The sequence below is a fragment of the Danio rerio genome, chromosome 7 (assembly GCF_052040795.2).
Source record: "Danio rerio strain M-AB ecotype USA chromosome 7, GRCz13ab, whole genome shotgun sequence".
Classification (NCBI taxonomy): Eukaryota; Metazoa; Chordata; class Actinopteri; order Cypriniformes; family Danionidae; genus Danio; species Danio rerio.
The window spans coordinates 52856357-52876553 of NC_141027.1; the positions used below are offsets into that span (position 1 = coordinate 52856357).

At 37.9% G+C, this 20197-nt stretch overlaps 1 protein-coding gene across 3 annotated transcripts; it reads right to left on the reverse strand.

Annotated features, from left to right (window-relative positions):
- Positions 1–271: 271 nt before the first annotated feature.
- cyp2x10.2 (cytochrome P450, family 2, subfamily X, polypeptide 10.2) lies at positions 272–5688 on the reverse strand. 3 transcript variants are annotated; one of them, NM_001044309.2, is given in 10 exon segments: positions 272–613; positions 787–824; positions 921–966; positions 1160–1347; positions 1728–1866; positions 1934–2107; positions 2369–2529; positions 2687–2839; positions 3047–3209; positions 3289–3464. In NM_001044309.2, coding segments are annotated over 10 exon segments (1242 nt in total). In that variant the 5' UTR covers positions 3451–3464; the 3' UTR covers positions 272–595.
- Positions 5689–20197: the final 14509 nt, after the last annotated feature.

Genomic DNA, 20197 nt, shown 5'->3' on the forward strand with positions numbered 1-20197 from the left:
AAAAGTGGTCAAAAACAAAACAGCATTGTTTGCACAAATAGTCTACTGTTAGTTGGTTGGATCATCTTGCCTTTGCTTTTGCCTGCAGTAATTTCATGTAAAGAATTGTAATGTTGTGTATGTTTTTATTATATTTTTAATTTTGTCATATTTTAAGCCTCCTGTGGACAGGTGTAGAGAATTAGCAAGTTTGCTAAAACACTTAAACAAATGCATTTGGTTGTCCAGTGTAATTGTGATGTCCATGTCTAATAAATAAATAAATAAACAAATAATTCAATAGCTTTTATTTGTTGTGAAAGGTGGAGAGGAGACCGTGCAGAACTCTGATATAAATTTTGCATTGGGCCTCCAAATGTCTCGAATCAGCCCTGGTATAGCATGAAATAGTAGGCATCATATGTTCAGTCGACAAATTTACAAGCCTCTCCATGCATTCGCGGCTCTACAATTACACGGTAAGGTTTCACTGATTGAGTCCCACCATATATATATGTGAAGTCTGGCTCTCCTGCATCCTTCGGCCAGACCAGACGAAATCTCCGCAGTACAGTGACCAGGATGAGGAAGAGCTCCATGCGGGCTAGATTTTCTCCTAAACAAACACGAGGTCCTAGGAAATTGGAAAGAAAGTGGACATCATGCATAACGTCTTTTTTCTAATGTGCTTTCTGCTGATTTTATTTTTTAATCAGTCTGTTTAATTTTACAGTTTTGGACTTTGGATTGGACACGGTAATAAATGGGTAAATGAGTGCTATTGATTTTCCAAAAAGATTACAGTACCTCATAATACTGTTTAATGAAAATGATGTAGCACACACCTGCAGAGAAAGGCATGAATGCATCATTCTTCACAAATTCTCCTTTTTCATTCAAGAAGTTTTGAGGGTTGAACTCATGTGGAAACTTCCACTAACCTTCCTCTCTGAGAGAAGATGACAGATACGGGATGATAATTGTCCCCTGTAAGAGTAGATTTTTTTAACATTAGAAATTTCCCCTATACAGTACATATTAGGCTTAGCAGTTGCAATTATAACAGTTTAAGCAATTGATTGTTTTGATATGATTAAATATATGATAGTTGATAAATGTTCATAACAAGAAGTTATTTCATATTAAAAAAGAAATGGTAGTACATAACAGTAAATGTCACCTTTGGGATGCTGTAGCCCCTGAGTTGAGTGTCGGTTTTGGCAGAGTGAAACATACTAAGAGGAGCAATATCAGCAACACGCTGACCCTCATGAATCACTGCTTGAACAAAATGCATGGCGTTTCTGTCCTCATATGTGACATGATCACGAGCACCAAGGACTTCATCGATCTCCCGCTGACATTGCTCTGAGGATGCATGTAGAGACATTTAAAGCTGACATTGAAAGACTTTTATAAACAACTCCCTAAAATATACAATATGAGCAAAAATCCCACAATATCCTATTCCACAATCCTTTATTGATGCACAACATTTAATAATGGATAAATGTTTTCCCTCTTTAATTTTTTTCCCAATTTAATAGTAAAAAAGACTTGACACTAATATTTACTGAAAAACTATATATATGTGTGTGTGTGTGTGTGTGTGTGTGTGTGTGTGTGTGTGTGTGTATGTGTGTGTGTGTATATATAAACTGAATTTTACCTAGTTGATCATTTACTTTTTCTTGATATTAAATGCAGATATAAAAAGGGGGTTGACACATTTTACCCACATTCCATACCTTGAATATGAGTGTAAGTCATCAAATACAGAGTTAAAGTGCGGAGTGTGTTAGAGGTTGTTTCAGTTCCAGCAATAAACAGGTCAAACAGCAAAGTGACCATCTGCGACTCATCAAATGAGGTGCGATGATCTGATTTCTAAAAACAGAAGGAGCCACTTACAAAATCTGTACATCAAATGATATTAAATATGCAGGTGTCTTACATTCTCCATCTCCTCCAAGTAACAATCAATCAAGTCTCTGGGCTCCCCAGCAACACGTGACGTCTTGTGCTCCTCCACAACTTTAAGAACATGTTTTGTGATTTGCTCAAAATACTGAAAAGCTTTTTGGAATGGCAGTGGGAAAATCCTCAACACTGGTGCTATTTCATAGAGCTGCAATTCAAGATAAAGATTTTTTTTGTATTAGTCTGTAAATAAATATTCCATTTGTGTACAAACTATGTACTATCTATTTTTGACAGTGAAAGTACATATTTAGATGTATTTCTAAGTGTAAATAACAATGACCAATAATAAACATAGTACAATAAGCATATTTTTACTTAACTAATCTGTAAACATACTTATTTAAAACAATATATCTGAGTAAACGTTTTTTTTTTTTTAAATTTATTTATTTATTTTCATATTTACCATTGCCCATGGTCCAATTGTAATCTTGGTAAGATCTTCCACACTTGTGATCAATGTCTGGAAATATGCATCCTTGTAATTGAATCGTGACCCAAAAATGACTGAGGCTATGATGTTTGAGGCAGCTTGGTGATACAGATGCTGAGGGTCAATTGACTTTCCTGAAAAAGTTTGCATCCCTGAGACTGAATGTTCTCAAGCAGTTTGATATGCTAAAAAAGTATCTAATAAAAATTATCTAGTAATTATGGACACTGAACATGCCTTTGTATAAATGTATATTAAATATGAACGGTGTCACATATGAGAACACTGTACCAGCAGATTCCTCCAGTAGTAAACAGATATGTTTGACCTCCTCCAGAATCCTCTGCTCCATACTTTTCTTTCCAAGGCCGAAGTTTCTCAGTGTGGTCAGAGCAAAGCGCCGATGTTCACGCCAACTTTCTCCATAATCTGCCATGATGACCCCTAGCACAGACAAAAGTCATCATAACACACGCATTTAATAGTGTTCATTGACTTCCATAGTATTTGTTTTTTCCTACTAGGTCAGGGGTTTTTCAGTTTTCTGTAAAACATTTGCTTTGTGTTCAGCAACTCTTAAAGGTTTAAAACTTGTAAAGGGTGAATAAATATTGAGTAAGTTTTTATTTTTGGACTATCCCTTATGCTTACCTTTGCCCCCTGTTACATGGCTAAACATCATATTATTTGATCTGCCAGAAAACTCAGCCGCTTGTGTGATCAGTGCCTCCTTGATCATTTTCTGTCCCGTTAACACCACTGCTGGCTGTGAACCAATGTAAATCCCGTAGATTGATCCATAGTGCTGAGCAAACTGCAGAAAAGGACAATTATGATGTTTTTCATGCAGTATTTTAAATCCTGTTCTTTGCATTGTGTCCTTATGTTCCTACCTTATCAAAGTCTTTTAATGGGCTTATGCGATTCAGTTGTAACAAATTACCAAAGATTGGAACAGGTGCAGGTCCAGGAGGAAAGTTTTTGGGTCGCCGAATTCTCAGCTGTAAGTACAAAAGAAAAGCTCCAAGACACAACAGAACCAGTGCAGTCAACATGGTTACTGATCTACTAGATGACCAGACTGAACTCTGGTATTGAATACAAACAGATAACAGATACGCATGCACACAAAACTCCTTTTTAAAGTTCGTTAAACTGGAATCACGAACAAGACTATTTACAGTGCTCAACATATATGAGTATATCCCTCTCAAATCACTCATTTAAATTAATGTTTTTTATAGGAAGATTTAAATTATTACATTTGTGTATGTACATTAGAATAATCAATACTGAGGCCAACTCTGGAGCTAATCTAACAAAATAGCTTATGATAACAGTCCAAAAACTAGTACGCCCAAATTTATATGTTAGGGAAAATATTAAATAAAATAAAATTAAAAAGCAGTATTCAAGAGAAACAAAAAATGATAAAATTGTTTTTATCAATTGTTTTAAAACATTTTTATATGTAATTTTTGTCCAATATTGTGCATGAATTTGAATGTATTGTCTATTTCTAAATATGTTTTCTTTCTATGCAGAATTGTGTAATAAATCTGTGGATTTACAGTATGTAGAATGGTTTTGAGAGTATAGAACAGCGGTGCCCAAACTTTTTGTTATAAAGGGCCTAAAACCAAATATCATTAAGAACTTTGGGCTGAAGATAAATATACCAAACTATATTACATTAAAGTTGCCAATGCAGTATAACATTTAAAATAATAACTTTTTGCAGTTAAAGCATAAACAGTCACATTTGTAACATTTGCGGAGTTTAATGCTGAATACAGCAGAATCTGCCTTTGCCTTGATTTGTTCTCTATTCGTCGAGTGACAGTATGCGCATTTAAACTAAATCTGATTTATTTACACCATTTAATTGACATATTTTATTTCAGTTAGCTTTTAACAAAAAACAAACAAACAAAAAGGTTATATTTAAAATGACAATCTATAAACCATTCCCATCATTCTTGATACATAAATGTGCTCCACACAGGTTCTGCATCTCGTTTTTATACACTATGAACTGCAGCTACGCTAATTATTCTCTTTATTTCTCCATTTCCACCTGAGGATACTCATTCCAAGACCCTCAGATCACGCAGTGCCACTGATTCGATCCAAGACTAGCGACAAGATGATCCCAAGGTTTCCAATTCCTAGACTAGGCCGTATCCTGACCGGCTACTGTAGTGGTCATGAAGGAGTGGAGAGCATGAGACTGATTCCTGTGGCGCTCCAGGGACAGATGAGTCTTTGCTTAGGTCCAGCTTCATGCACAAGACATTAGGCCAGTGAAAAAATGGTTGTGCCCAACTGAGCCTGGTTTCTCTCAAGTTTTTTTAATTCTTCACTTTCGCTAATTGGTGAAGTTTTTTTCTCGCTGCTGTCGCCACTGGCTTGCATGATTTGGGATCTGTAGAGCTGTGCATCGATGGAATGCTCTTCAGTGTTTGGAGTCTTAGTAGTGATTATTAAACTAACCTGAGCTAAACTGAATTGAACTTAAACTCTGAAAACTGAACTACACTGTTGCAATTTACTATGATCTTTCATGTGAAGCTGCTTTGACACAATCTACATTGTAAAAGCACTATACAAATAAAAGTGAATTAAATTGAAATTCTTCCTGTCTTCTTTGATGGCATGGCAAGATAAATTAAACCAGGGGCCAACTTTGGCCCGCAGGCCCTAGTTTGTGCATCCCTAGTATAGAAGCTGAAGCCCAACACATTAAAAAAATGACTTTTTAAAGGTTTATTATCAAAGTCCAATTAGAATTACTTGTTTGGTACGCAAAGCTAATGCAGGTCTCTCATGCATTAAAAGACATAAAATATTACTTTACATATTGTATTGTGGCAATGCAGTGGTGCAGTAGGTAGTGCTGTCGCCTCACAGCAAGACGCTCGCTAGTTCGATCCTCGGCTCAGTTGGCGTTTCTGTATGGAGTTTGCATGCTCTCCCTGCGTTTGCGTGGGTTTCCTCCGGGTGCTCCGGTTTCCCCCAAAGACATGCGGTACCCCAGTGTATGAGTGTGTGTGTGAATGTGTGTTTAGATGTTTCCCAGAGATGGGTTGCGGCTAGAAGGGCATCTGCTGCGTAAAAATGTTCTGGATAAGTTGGCGGTACATTACGCTGTGGCGACCCCGGATTAATAAAGGGACTAAGCCAACAAGAATATTGTATTGTATATGTACATACATTTTCTAATTGATTAGTGATACCAAAGTTAATCTAAAAAAAGTAATAAATATGTATTTGCACCCCTTTAAATAAGTAAACAAATTGATTGAATGATAAGCTCAAATCTACAGATTTCAGCAGGCAGCTGGCACAGATTCTGTGTGGGCCTACTGAGTTAATTCAGTGTTTATGAAAGCTATGTTTACATATGGTATTTGGCTTTGCTGGAGTGCTCTCTTGTGGTTGGATAAATTAGTATACAAGTTTTACAAGTTATTGAATGATGCAAGCTCTAGATGAGAGCTAATAAACATGTTTTTCTCCATTTTTATAACAAACTGTATGAAGTGTCAGAAGTTACAATTTTCAATATACATTATTTATGTAAGGAATAATACATGTGTAGTAACGTTCGTTGTTGTGTGGGAAGAAGAAGACAGGGTCGGCGATATCAGGTAAATAATATACTTTTATTTTTATTTTTTCAATGCACAACACATGTAGCAGTTCAGGTGTGTGTGTGCTCTCTCCTCTCCCCGGCTGCTCCTTCTCTTCTCCTTAAGAAGGGTGTCTCTCCGGCTCAATCACTAGAACAAACAGGTGTTATTTATTATTTCTGATTGGCCTGCTGATTAGCCGCCAGGCTCTGAGCATGCTCTCCCCCCTCATTGGGTGTTCGATCATGCTTACCTCTCCACAACATGTAATGGCTGAAGGTTTCTAGTGATTAACCTGCTGATCAACCTTTGTAACTAAGCTGGTGAACTTTACTGGTGAAAACTGAAATGCAACATATTAGCACATCAATCCACAGTAAAAACCCAGATTGAATGAAACTCTACATGCTCTTCTTGCCCAGCCCTGAGAATTAACATATTTGTGAACTCTCAATGCTGGGAAACACCCACATACTATTCCTTACACACAAAATAAATTCTTATACTTTACTTAATTTAGTTAATCTAATATTTATTGAAAATAAAAAGTAAGTGCTCATGTCATCAAAGAGTATGCAGTGTCAGTGAATGGTGGTCTAGGCAGTAAAGGTGAGGAGGAAAGCAGCCTGGGTTTTGTTGGACTCCTAGTCCTCCCAGGTTAAAACATCAGTCAGAGGCTTTAAATAAGTTTAATCATTTTAATTAATTAGATAAATAAAGCATTACAGAGCTCCGAGTGTCAGAAAACGGCAACATACTTAAGGCAGTCTGTGTCAACTTGGCACACACACACTTCACTTCCACACTTCTTTTGCTTTTATTCAACAAATACACCGACAACTTCTCCACCAGAAAAGACTGGATTTTCAGTTGTAATCTGATTTTAAAAGGTATTTACGACACAAACTAGAAATCACAGAACTGGACACACAGAAAACTTCTTTAAGCTCCAGGCTTAAGACTGATGGTTTAATATACACTTTTATTCTAACTTTATGTATAATCAGGTGTTTTGCAACGTTTCCCTTGCTCCTGTATTAATAATATGGTTTTAATACTTCTGCAATCAACCTTTAACTCTACCACAGCTAAACAAGATCATAGATAGTTGTTTGATGTCCCTGCAAAGCAAATTTTATGTACTGAACAATGGTTTACATTTCATCCTAATATGTGTGCAACATACTAACATTTTAAGAAACATGAACATTTCTACCACAGTTTACATCAAAATACCTATGCAAATCCCTACACTTCTGAACAAAGGGCTATAAAACATACCTTATGCCTGAGGCCACCGCCCTAAGAACCATAAACACCATAAACAAGAAACCTCAGGCCAGAGAAGAACACCCAAGCAATAAGACTACAAACCAGAGAAAGACTTGAACCCAACACAGAGAACCCTAGAGGACTCCAGGGAGCAGGCAGGGACCCAGACAAAATGGGTTGATCGCACAGCTCAGACATTCCCATCTCTGACACCTTCTTTTCTTTTTTTTCCGTCGAGAGTCTAGTTTAGTGCACTGCAAACCAGTAGTCATCACGCCTCGCCCTGTTGTCGCTACAGACTTGAAACGACCGACTCCACCCCACTTCAAGCCTCGCGAGGACAAAGAACAGCCAGCTAGCCACGTGCTTAACAGAGAGTTTCTTCACATTAAAAAAGGAACTGCAAATAACACTTCCAGACTACATTTGAACTGATGTAAACTAAATGCGACCCTAAAGAAACCATAGAAGGGTTAAATTGATTATTTGTGGTCCGCTTGGTTTGGTCTTATAAAATCCAAGGTTTTCCATCATTACATTCTCTCAAACTCTTAATTTACTTTCTTTACTCTTCTCTACACTTGTATGAATGTGTGTTTGTGTAATGTGTTAGTTTCTGTTAGATTTGTCAATAAAGTGTCATTTTGCATAAAGAAAGGTGCCTGTGCACATTTATGAATCTAAAGTCTTAAACTTCAATCTTGCTACCCTGCTTAAACATTAATGGATTTTTATTTTGATAGTGGTAGCCATAATTAAGGTAAACTGTCCGTTCAAACGATCGCTGGACAACTCATTTGTTCAGATTTTAGGGGCCCTATCATACACCCGGCGCAGTGTGGCGCAAGGCGCGGCGCAATAATCTTTTGGTAGTTTCAGCTTAGCGCAAGAGTCGTTTTGAGGCGTTGCGCTACGCTGTTTAAATAGCAAATGCATTAGCGCTCATTTGTGCGCCCATAGGCATTCTGGTCTAAAAAGGGAGGCATTCTGAGGCGGACCACTGGCGCGTTGCTATTTTGAGAAACTATAATAGATTTTTCATTAGACCAAAACTAACCCGGTCTAAACTCCGGCGCAGAGTTGCGCCTCGCTTACACACTGCTTAATACCCACAAGAGAGCAATAGGCAAATATCTTTACATATGGAAACATTTAAATATTAAGGATATATATAGGATATAATAAGAATAGATATAGAATATAAATATAAAGGATTAAAATATTACAAAACATATTATTTTCTAGCCTACATAAATATGAAAAATCACTGCTTTTATGTCTTCTTCATCTCGGGAGGCTTTTTCAGTTCATTCATAACAATTTGCTTTTGTATAATGTTATTATTATTAGCAGTATTATTTAATATATCCATATTTATATTTGTTTTATTAAAAACAAGCTTAGATTTGCCCACCTGTTTAGACCATATGGGGCACAGCATGTGTTTTAGGATATAACTCATGAGCACATTTTGTTATTATTATTCATTTATTCGTTTGCTGGAAATTAGAACTGAATTTAGAAATAGTTTTGAAACAAATCTTTGCGCTTACCAACAAAATTATTTATTTTTAGACTAATTGATGTCTGTGCGTAAAGGTTTCCCTATCCAAGAGCGAATGTGAAAGTAGATTGATTATCTCTCATTCTCACGCAGTAGATGCTCGGTTTAACAGTTTTCTGTTAAAAAACTGTCAACTGTTAACTGTTTGCTTGTGAAATGCTAATTTTTTCCACTTAGACTTACTTTGCGTCCTGTAAATAGTGAATGCGCTCTTGGCGCGACGCAGCTGGCTCTTAAAGGTAATGGGAGATGAGACTCTAATTGGTTTATTCTCAAAACACACCTATAACTCATAAAGAAAATAAAGTCAACCCTTTAAGACCATGCGCCACGGCATAAGGCAGATTTCCCGTCCTTAAACAAAAACGCGTTCTGACATGCCCTGAAAGTGTTTGTGCCCTGCGTTTTGCGCTCTGCGCATGGACTGTCAAAATAGAGCCCAAAGAGTTGATTCTTTTGAAGCCCCGTTCAAATTAATTTTCTTCTTCCCTTTGAGCTAATTCGCTACAATCATTTTGGTGATAACAAGTACCAAGGAGTTAACTTCTCTGTTATCAGTCACACAAAGTCACAGCTGTTATGGAGCAAGGTTATATGAGGTTAAGCACATAAGGTTATATAAGGATAAACTCATCAGCATACGTTATAATTAGTTAAACACAGAACTAAACTATTACTTTTTAAATTCAACTACAGAATTATTAATGGAAGGATTAAGACAAAGTTAAAATTATCAAAAATTCCAAATTACAAAGATTGCCATCAGTCTCTCAATCTCTGTCTGTGGAATTTGTATAGGACAGGGACAGTACACATTAGTATAACTGCATGTGGAGAACAAGTTCACTCATCCGACGTGATCTGTGATTGCTCCAAGTGTGTGTGGTTGTGTTGATTCCAGGTCGACACTGAGAATTCACTAGGTGGCCTGCCACAACAGGGAGAAAATGGAAATTCCACACAGCAAAGCCTGGAATGCATGCAGATTTTACATAAACTGCCTTTGTATTATGGCTCAATTAAACAGAACACATGTCTGCATCTCTGACATGACATGAGTGTCACTGCTTAGTTTCTGATCCAGAAGCAAGGGTCCAGAAGCAACAAGCAAAAACTGCTCAGTTTCACACTGAAGATATTTAAAACGGAAATGCAGGTATAACACTGCTTTCAAATAACAGGTTCGAAATATGTCTTTACCCAGAGTTAAAGGTGTGTTTATAATAACACAGAGTTGTGCACAGTGTGAAAGGTCCTGATGTGTCTGAAGATGCATTGCATGCCGATGAGAACATTCCAGATGAGCAGACTACTCAAAATACAGTTTGGTCCATAAATATTTGGACATCGAAACAATTCTAACATTTTTGGCTGTATACACCAACACAATTGATTTGAAATGAAACAAACAAGCTTTAACTGCATACTATCAACTTTAATTTGAGGATTTACATCCAAATCAGGCGAACGCTGTAGGAATTACAACAGTTTGCATATGTTTAATTGTTAATGGTCTAAAAGTAATTGGACAATTGGCTTCTCAGCTTTTCCATGGCCCGGTGTGTTATTCCCTCATTATCCCAACTACGAGCAGATAAAAGGTCCAGAGTTAATTTCAACTGTGCTTTTTGCATTTGCAATCTGTTAGAGTTAAGATAAGATCCAAAGAACTGTCACTATTAGTCAAGCAAGCCATCATTAGGCTAAAAACAAAACAAACCCATCAGAGAGATAGCAAAAACATTAGGCACGGGAAAAAAAAACAACTAGTTGGAACATTGTTAAAAAGAAAGAGTGCACCAGTGAGCTCAGTAACACCAAAATACCCAAGAACACTCTCCAGGAGATAGATGTATGTGTCAACAATCAAGAGAAGACTACACCAGAGTGAATACAGAAGGTTTACTATAAGATGTAAACCATTGGTGAGCCTCAAAAACAGGAAGGCAAGATTAGAGTTCTAAAAAAGCCTTCACAGTTCTGGAACAACATCCTATGGACAGTTGAGATCAAGATCACTTTGTACCAGACTGATGGGAAGATAAGAGTTTAAGGAAAGGAACTGCTCATGATCCAAAGCAGCAAAGCATGGTGGTGGTACTGTCATGGCGTAGGCATGTATGGCTGTCAATGGAGCTGATTGTCTTGTATTTATTGATGATGTGATTGCTGACAAAAGCAGCAGGGGGAATTCTGAAGTGTTTAAGGCAATATTTTCTGCTCGTATTAAGCCAAATGCTTCAGATATCATTGGACAGCATTTCACAGTGCAGATGGAGAATGACCTAAAGCACACTGCAAAAGCAACCAAAGAGTTTTTAAAGGGAAAGAAATGAAATTTATGCAATGACCAAGTCAATCACCTGACCTGAATCCAATTGAGCATGCATTTCACTTGCTTAAGACAAAACTTTACAATGTAAATACCTTCGAATAAAGCGGACTGTCAGCAGTTAAAGCACATCTTGTTTATTTCATTTCAAATCAAATGTGTTGGTGTATAGAGACAAAAATGTTAGAACCGTGTCTATGTCAAAATATTTCTGGACCTAACTGTAGTTGAGTTATTAAGCCTTAAGTAGCCTATGTTTAACCAAATATGTTGAGAGTAGACACTATCACGGAAATGCAACACACATGATTATTTTATGTTTTTGACACTTATTGTTAATACAATACTTAGTGTCAAGTATTTTTTCCTTTCCAATGCACTAGTTTTCTATTGTTTTTCAATTTAAGCTTATGCTTCACACATGTGGGAGTGCATTACCCTCATGTCTTGCATCTTTTGAAGAGCTGCACATTTGATCATCACAATTTTTAAACACAATGTCAAATTAAGAGACCTTTAACTTGCACATGCAGCGCTGCTCATCACGGTTAGTTTCAAAGCAATAGATCAGGGGTTTCCAAACTCGGTCCTAGAGGGCCGGTATCCTGCATAGTTTAACTCTAATTTCCTTCAACACACTTACCTGGAAGTTTTAGTATACCTAGAAAGACCTTGACTAGCTGGTTCAGCTGTGTTTAATTGGGGTTGGAACTAATGGCCCGTTTCCACTGAGTGGTACGGTACGGTTTGGTACGCTTTTATGGCCGTTTCCACTGTCAAAAGGCGTACCGAACCAAACCGTACCGTACCACTTTTTCTGGACCCTTTCAAAAGGGTCCCAAACTGCAGAAAGGATCCCAAAAGGTGGAGCTACACACGCAGCTGAATGCTATTGGTTAACAGAGATGCGTCATTCATAGACTCAACAAAATACAAATACACAGCGAGAGATTACAGTGCAATTATATATAAATATGCAGCCATGGTCGATCCCGTAAACAAACCCTGTCGTCGTCATGATAAACAGCCACAAAGCCATGGAGAAGAGCAGATTTACCCTGTGCCTGCGTAGTTTTTTACGAGCCAGTCTGAAGCTCGAGTGGTTTCACTTTCTTCCCTGCGCTCGCCGCGCGTCTCTATCTGAAATAACAAACTTCTTGAGCTGATGATAATAACATGCACTTGATTATTGACAAGCTTTGGAAACCCAATCCTGTGAGAAGCTGACAAACGCGAGAATGACACGTTCAGAAAGAAAAGGACAAACGCGGGAGTGGATCGCGGAAAAAAAAGCGAAGTCAGGGAGCACGTTATTTCTTCAGCAAACATGAACAAACTGCCTTGTTTTAATTATTATCATCACCTTTTGGACTAATATGAACTGGGAATGATGGAATAACTCTCTAACAGAGGCTTCATGTGCTGCTAAAGATTACAGACACAGATGAGAAGTTTGCTCTGACTGTAGACTATACTTTGTGTTGTTTTGAACCTAATTAACGACGAAATGTCTGCTTTGTGTAGTTCTTCTGTAGTTGGTAACATATCGGAGACTGTAAGGGTCTGTATGTGTTCATATATGTTTATTTGTTTATTTATTTATTTAATTTAATTACAGACGTTACAGTAGGCTATTTCGCACCGTCATTGATCTGCAGTTATAATCAACTCATGTTCATAGAAAAGTTAGTAATAAACATTTATAAACAAGTATTTATGTGTGTAAAGCATCTGTTTTGTGAGAAGTGCTTTTCATATGATATGTAAACGACCTGTACAGCTTTTTTGTAGACATTTTCTCGAGCAAAAATGACGTCGACTGAAACTTTGTCATACACCACACCCACCAAAAGAGTACCCTTGGTAGTGGAAACGCAAGGCTGATAAAGGTGACCCATACCGACCCGAGCTGTACCGTACTGTACCAGTCAGTGGAAACAAGCCATAAAATATGCAGGACACCGGCCCTCCAGGACCAAATTTGGGCACACCTGCAGTAGACAAATCAGAAAAACTTGTAGGTGAGGCAACCGTTGCAAGTGTATGTTTACAGGCACTCAGTGGATGTGTCCAGATAGCCGTGTACTCTATCCTGTGTTTGGTATGAATGATTCCTTACAGTGCATGCCATGGTTCAAAGTTTCAGCAACTTTTCTGTGTTTGTGTGTGTGTGTGTATAGCTGTTGCTCAGTGTGCTGCCTATTTCTACTTGCTTGCTTTGTTATTCCTTTTCAGTTTACTGTAATGCTAACTGTGTATGCAGTGCTCAGGAGTTATTTGTCAGAGTCACATCTGCCTCTTTTTCACTTCTCTGGCTAGAGTTTATCTCTTATCTGACTTTTTTGCATCTCCCTTCTTTTGCTGGAGTTGTTACAACTATCACCCAGCTTTCTTTATTCACGCAATTAGCTTTTGTTGAGAACAAGCCTTTTTATCAGACATTTTTTTTGTTGCTTTAACATTTGGATTCTGACTTTCTGACATAACAAACTGACTAAACATGGATGTGATCTTTTGATTAACAATTCAGTACAAATAAATCAGCATGAAAAACAAATGCTGGAAACAATGTTCAAGGACTTTGGATGAAGGTTTCTGCTAAATGACTAAATGTAAATGTGGTCAATGCTCATGTGGTGCAAGCTTTAACAACCCACATGCCCAAGCTTACTGTTCAAGACAACACCTGATAGCTGATGCCACCACATCTCCCGCTGTATATATTCCTCTAGCAGTCTTCACCGCTGGTGGTGTAGAGGAACATGCACCCATGCCACCCAACTTTTCAGGCACATACACTGTATGTATAGTGGTCATCAGAAGTGAACCCTGTCCAAAACTGCATCCCATGTATCCTGGTCTATTTTATTATTAAGGTCACAGACCAATTGGTGCAGAGATAGGGGATGACTGTAGAGTGGCAAAGATGTTCATTAAATTAAATATTGAGCCTTTAGTGCTTGGTTTAGAAGATAGGATAGTATCATCTTCAAAAGGAGGTGGACCATTGGTAACATTTGTAATATGTTTATAAACAAGATCACATACTTATAAAAATATGAAGAAAATGGCTTTTTCTGGGTGTTATACAGCTGGGCAAATTTAGATTAGTCATGCCAAGCACCACCCACAAACCTTTGGCTAACGTCTGATGCATATGGCACACTTTTCTGGAAATACTTTTGCAGGTCCTCTGTCATCTTTTAATTAATTTAAATGAATAGGATTTTAGAGCCTTGAGTGTTTTATTTAGCCCACCTGGAAACAAATCTGAGTGGATAAAAAAGCTACAATGTTTATATTGATCACAGTGCTCATTAATAACCGTTTACAAATCTGATTTACTACTACTACTGTTATTTATGAGGATTGCTTTGTGATGATGAACATTTATCACTTTGACTTAAACAATAGATTATTAAAAGCTTCAGGGGTGGCCAGAGTTTACACAAGAGTGGCCGTGGCCACTCCTTGGGGGCGCCCCTGCTTACATTTCCATAAACATGGTGCGGCACAAAACAAAATGTAATTAATTGGTTGACCTGTCAGTTATATCAGGAGTTCCTTAACTTTTCAGCAGGCGACCCCCAAAATGACAATGCCAGTGACTCGCGACCCCCAATATCCTCTGAGGTGGTTATAAATACAGAAACATTGCATGCAATAGCGTACACACACACACACACCAATAGACCCAAGTCTATTCTTCATTGATAATTTTTTTCCGTTTAATTTGTTAGAAGGATTCTACCATATAGAATAGTAGTTAATCGCCTCTGTCTAATCATGCAAACTGATATGGTTGTGATTAAGAGATTGTATACTCGGCTTGTGCAAGACTCAAGATGTTATACGAACTTGAATAAATGAGTATAATATACAAAAACAAGACTAAATAAAATTATCAAATATTTATACAAATTAAGTATTATGATTGGAGTCAGATAAAATGTAAGATAAATATATTAATATTCAAAACCACCATATATTAAAATTGCAGTTAGATATGAGCTTAAATTAAAGTAACATAGTGAACTGGAAAGACTAATCACGCAGAACCTTCATTCACTAGTAGACACTTTCATTGGACTAACTGGGTGGACCTTACAACAATGTTTATCATTTGGTCTGCATAAAGGAGGGGGATAAGTGGAAAACCACTTTTAACAGCTCCAGGAGGCACTTTGAGTACTGGGTCATGTCATTCGGTCTTTCCAACTCCCCAGCAGTTTTCCAGGCACTCATCAATGATGTGTTGAGAGATATGGTTTACAATGTCATATTTTCTGCTTCTCTACAGGAATATGTTCAACATGTCAGATAAGTGTTTCAGAGGCTATTAAAGAATGGGCTTATTGTCAAGAAATGCATTTTCCATGGTTAAGGTTAAGGCTGTTGTACATTGGACAATTTTTACTTGCATTTTACCTGCAATTAAAGGCAACTGTCTGCCCCTCTGACTGTAGGGGTGACTGCAATTTTTAGCTGCAAGAACAGATGGGCTCTGAGACACAACAAAACCAGTGCATTCAACATGGTTACTGATCTACTAGACTGTCCACATGCAACCTGCTATTTAATGCAGACAGTAAACTTATACACATGCACACAAAACTCCTCCTATAAACTTTGCTGACCTTTTTAAACTGTGTTGAACTGGAGTCGGGAAACAGTGACTATGTACAGTAGGTGAAAAGGTAAGCAAAGATTACAAAAATGGGTGGAAAGGTCAATGTCCTCATGTGTTTTGAATAAAGATGTTCCTGAAGGTCCATTTTGTAAACATGGCCTATACCAGTGGTTCACACCATTTTTTAACCTGCGACCCCTTAAACCAAACACATATGTTTCCGTGGCTCCCCTGTAATATTTAAATAAACTCGCTATTTGTGGAGGGTTGGTAACTTACTCAAATGAAAAATTGATAATTGTTTTTACTGGTTAAACTGTCCAAAGTCCAAAGAAGTTCATAGTTACACTTATATAATAACCAATATTTAACTTAAATATAACCTATATTTGGTTTTAAAGCTGGTACAGCTTCGCAGATCAATCAGAATGCAGGCAGAGCATGTTCAGACTAAACATGTGCAGGACAGTTATTTCTGCAGTAATGAAGTTTGGTCACGCTCCTGCGCAACATCTGTGTTAAATTTGATCAAGTACAAATGAGACCTTGTTGATTGTAATTCTAGCAACTCCAATGTGCGCAATCATATCAGCTGGACAAAACGCTTTTACTATGAGAGGGACAGGCACCCTTGTGCTGTGCTTATTCTGTGAGTTAAATAAGTACAGATTTATTTGACTTTTAACAAGATTAGCATGCAAATATCTGTTCTGCAACATATTTGTGGAACATATTCTCCATATTTGTGGAGTGGGTACTGAAGGGAAAAAAACATTATTTTATCATTTCCCTCATTCCAGCCCCAACCTGGCCCAGTTGATTCTAACCTCTGATCATGTGCATGACCTGGCAACATTGCCTGTGATTGAGGGAATGTTTGAACATAACAAAGTCATAAAGGTAAGCCTTGCCCACACCCCCACCATTTTGGTAAGCTTCATCTGAACTTTGAAGTTTGACTTTATCAACTACTCTAGTCATATTCCTTGTACCCAGAGTCTCTGCTGAAACACTCAGCTCATTGATTCATTTATCAGTTAACTGCTCATCTCCAGTATTAAAAATGGTCCTGCTCAACTTTCTCTTTAGTCAATTCTACAAGAAAGACTTAGAAGACAGATCCATGTTTTAGCATTTTATTGTGAATTGTTTGGATTAATATAAGTTTAGTTACTTTCCTTTCATAAAGTCCTATCCATCCATAATGCAGGTCACTGGTAGATCCTACCTAAAGACTAAGGCAGGGCAACACTAACCCTGCACTGGAGACCAAGTCAACCTGGTAGTGGTAGGGAGGGTGAAGGGGATCTTCTGCAATTTCACCTGTGTACAGAAAAACAAATTGTTTAGATAAACCTATATATATCATACTTGGTTTGTTCTAAGCTGAAGGGATAATTAGTGACTTACAATTGAGGAGGTATTCAGTGATTCAACAAGTAGCGACAATACATACAAAATGTGCTAGTTATACAAAGAAACTTGTTTGCTCTCAGAGAATTTCAGTAGTATCTGGATTCAGCCTTTATAACGCAAGCTGAGATTGGATCACTCAGCTATGCAATGTCAGACACAATGCACTCAATGGAGTGAGTGATGTCACTGTGATGAGTAGGGTTAGGAGTGGGGTTAGGTGAGCGCATTAAAAAGCATTGGATGCAGCTCAGTGTAACCAGGGATATGACACTGACAACAGAAGTGCAGATCCACATGCAGGTTTATTAGCGAGATCAGGCAAGCAGTGGTCAATATAGGGGCAAACAGATGTATAAGGGCAATCCAGGATCATAGTCAAAATAACAGGCAGATGGTCACAAGGCAGGCAGCAAACAGAATTAAACAAATAAACAAGGCCAGGATCAAAAAACCACAAAGGAAAACGCGCTGTAGTGTCACTAAAACAGTAGACAAGACTCAGCCACAACTATGTGTTTGAGAGGTGTTCTTATAGTCCAAGTAATTTGTCTGTGAGCAGCTTCAGCTGTGAGAGTGCAATCAGTCAGGGTCTGGAACATGTGTTTGTGAGCGGTATAAGAAATTAGCTCAGTTTATGAATATTAATAATCAACAATAACGGTTTATTCTTAATTATTAATATTCCGGCTTAACCTTCAGTCAATTTGGTTAAACAAACACATAATTGTATATGATCCTCCCTGCTCGGCCGAGCGGATTCTCAGATTATGAATATTAATTATCAACAATAACAAATTATTATTAATCATTAACATTCTGGATAAATTTATTGTTAATTTGACCAAATAAACATAACCAGAACCGCCGCTCTTCCGAGCAGACTCGGTAATGGTCTATTTAGAAAAGGGATTTATTACTACTTCTTGTGAGGTAGATTAATCATTTATAGGTTTTGATCAACTTATAACAGCTAGGCAGGGGAATCTATCTTTCAGTGACTTTTTCTGTGTGGCAAACAATACAATCCACTTGATTATAATGAGATTTATTGACAAGTCTGAAATATAACGAACCAACGCACAAACATAACATAAAACATAGAACAAAGATATACTGCATGTGGATATGCGATATACGAGTCTATAAAACATTTAACAAACAGAAAGAAACAGAAAAGCAAGGAAATAGAGGGTCCAGATAAAGGGTGGCAAATTTACTTCAGTTCTACACACTATTGAGGATCACCAAGATTATGAGAAACACCTTTTTGATAAAAGGGGCACAGCTTACTCGCATAACTAAAATACCTGGAGTTTAGTTTTGCGGTCTTTCTCTCTTTTCGAGTTCCTTCCGTTGTGATGGGAGTCCTTTGATGTCCTTTCTTGATGCGTGGAGTTTGCAATACAGGTCGGAGGAACGCGATCGCAACTTTAAACTGAGTTTACTTTGCTGGAAAAATAACAAAACGTGGGCTTGGAGCGCCACGTGGGCACAAAAGAGCCTGGACCCCTTAAAGGGGCGACCATTTGGGAAGTTCTTTTTCGGACGTTCTGTGTCGAGTTTGAGGAGGGGCCAGCTTTCACATGTGGGCTCCGTTACACGCCCTCTCAACATGCTCGACCAATGATTTCAGGGCAAAGTTTGAGCGTGAAACTTCTCTTTGTCTCTAGCTGCTCATTTGCACATTTGAGTGTCCGCCCAAAGCATGTGGAGAGGCATTAATTCAGAGCATTAAATAATGTAAGCCATGGTGATTGTGAATATGCGCTACGCCTCATGTGTTGTAAAATTGTGTAAGCTGATTATCGATACCACACATGATACCCTTAGGATTACATAGGCTTAGTTTACACATTCTGACAATAATGATTATTCTTGACAAGGCATATAAACTATATGAGGGGTTTTACAGGAAAGGAAAGTCATAAATGAGATACAAAGTTTACAAAACATAACAATTTTGGGCTAATCCAGGATTTCTGAGTCCAATTTCTTTCTGTCGTGTGTGTGTGTGTGTGTTTGTAAGAGGGGGGGTGGGGGGGGAATGTCTTTGAAGTCCTAGTCCACCTTTTCTGGCAAAACTCTAGAATAAGGGAGATGTCACTTGGATACCCAGACTTTGTGGCACCAGGAGTCTTAAAACCCACACCAGAGACTCCTTAATAAAATCAATAAGTAATTTTATCTATTGAATGTATGCTACAGCGGAGTGTATGTATGGAGTTGTAGTCAATGAAATGGTGGATTTGTAGTCCGTTAACCTTGTGAGGGTTTTCCAGCCATATATGGTGTTTTAGATCTCTGGTGATCGTAACACTCAGATTGCACTGCACCAGGTCTGCATCCAGACCCCTCTCTAGAATTTAGTGCTTGAATAGGAGTGTTTTTTCTTTTTAGAGAGTTGGGGCAAGAGAGTAAGAAAGTGCTTCTACAGAGGGTTTTGGTTTTATTCACCGGAGTTTAGGTGTTTTGGGAAAAGATGGGTTTTTAGTTGTCGCTTGAAGGATACTAGGGAATCTGCAGTCTGAGTGGAAATGGGAAAGATCATTCCACATGTGTGGAGCATTTTGGATGCTCTCTCTATTGACCTGAGTGCTGTCATCAGACAGAACATCAGACAGCCAGGGGTTAGAGGTAGTAGGGCACAATGACCTGGAAGAAAAATTGAAATTGAGTGTTAACATCAAGCACTGAGAACTGGGTGTGTGAGGGAAGAGAGGATGAGACAGTAGAGTAAAAATGTGTGGACAGAGAAAGCAGATTGCATCTAAAAGAGACTGGTTGGGAGGGAGGCTGTTTAATTGAGTAAAGCATTAAGTCAAAGGTAATGCTGAAATAGTCTGAGGTGTGCAATGACTTAACTGTAACTTTATCTGAAGAGCAATGTCTTGTGTAGATAAGGTCAAGTTAACTGTCTGATTTATGTGTGCCAATGGTGGTAAGCTGGTTAAGGTTG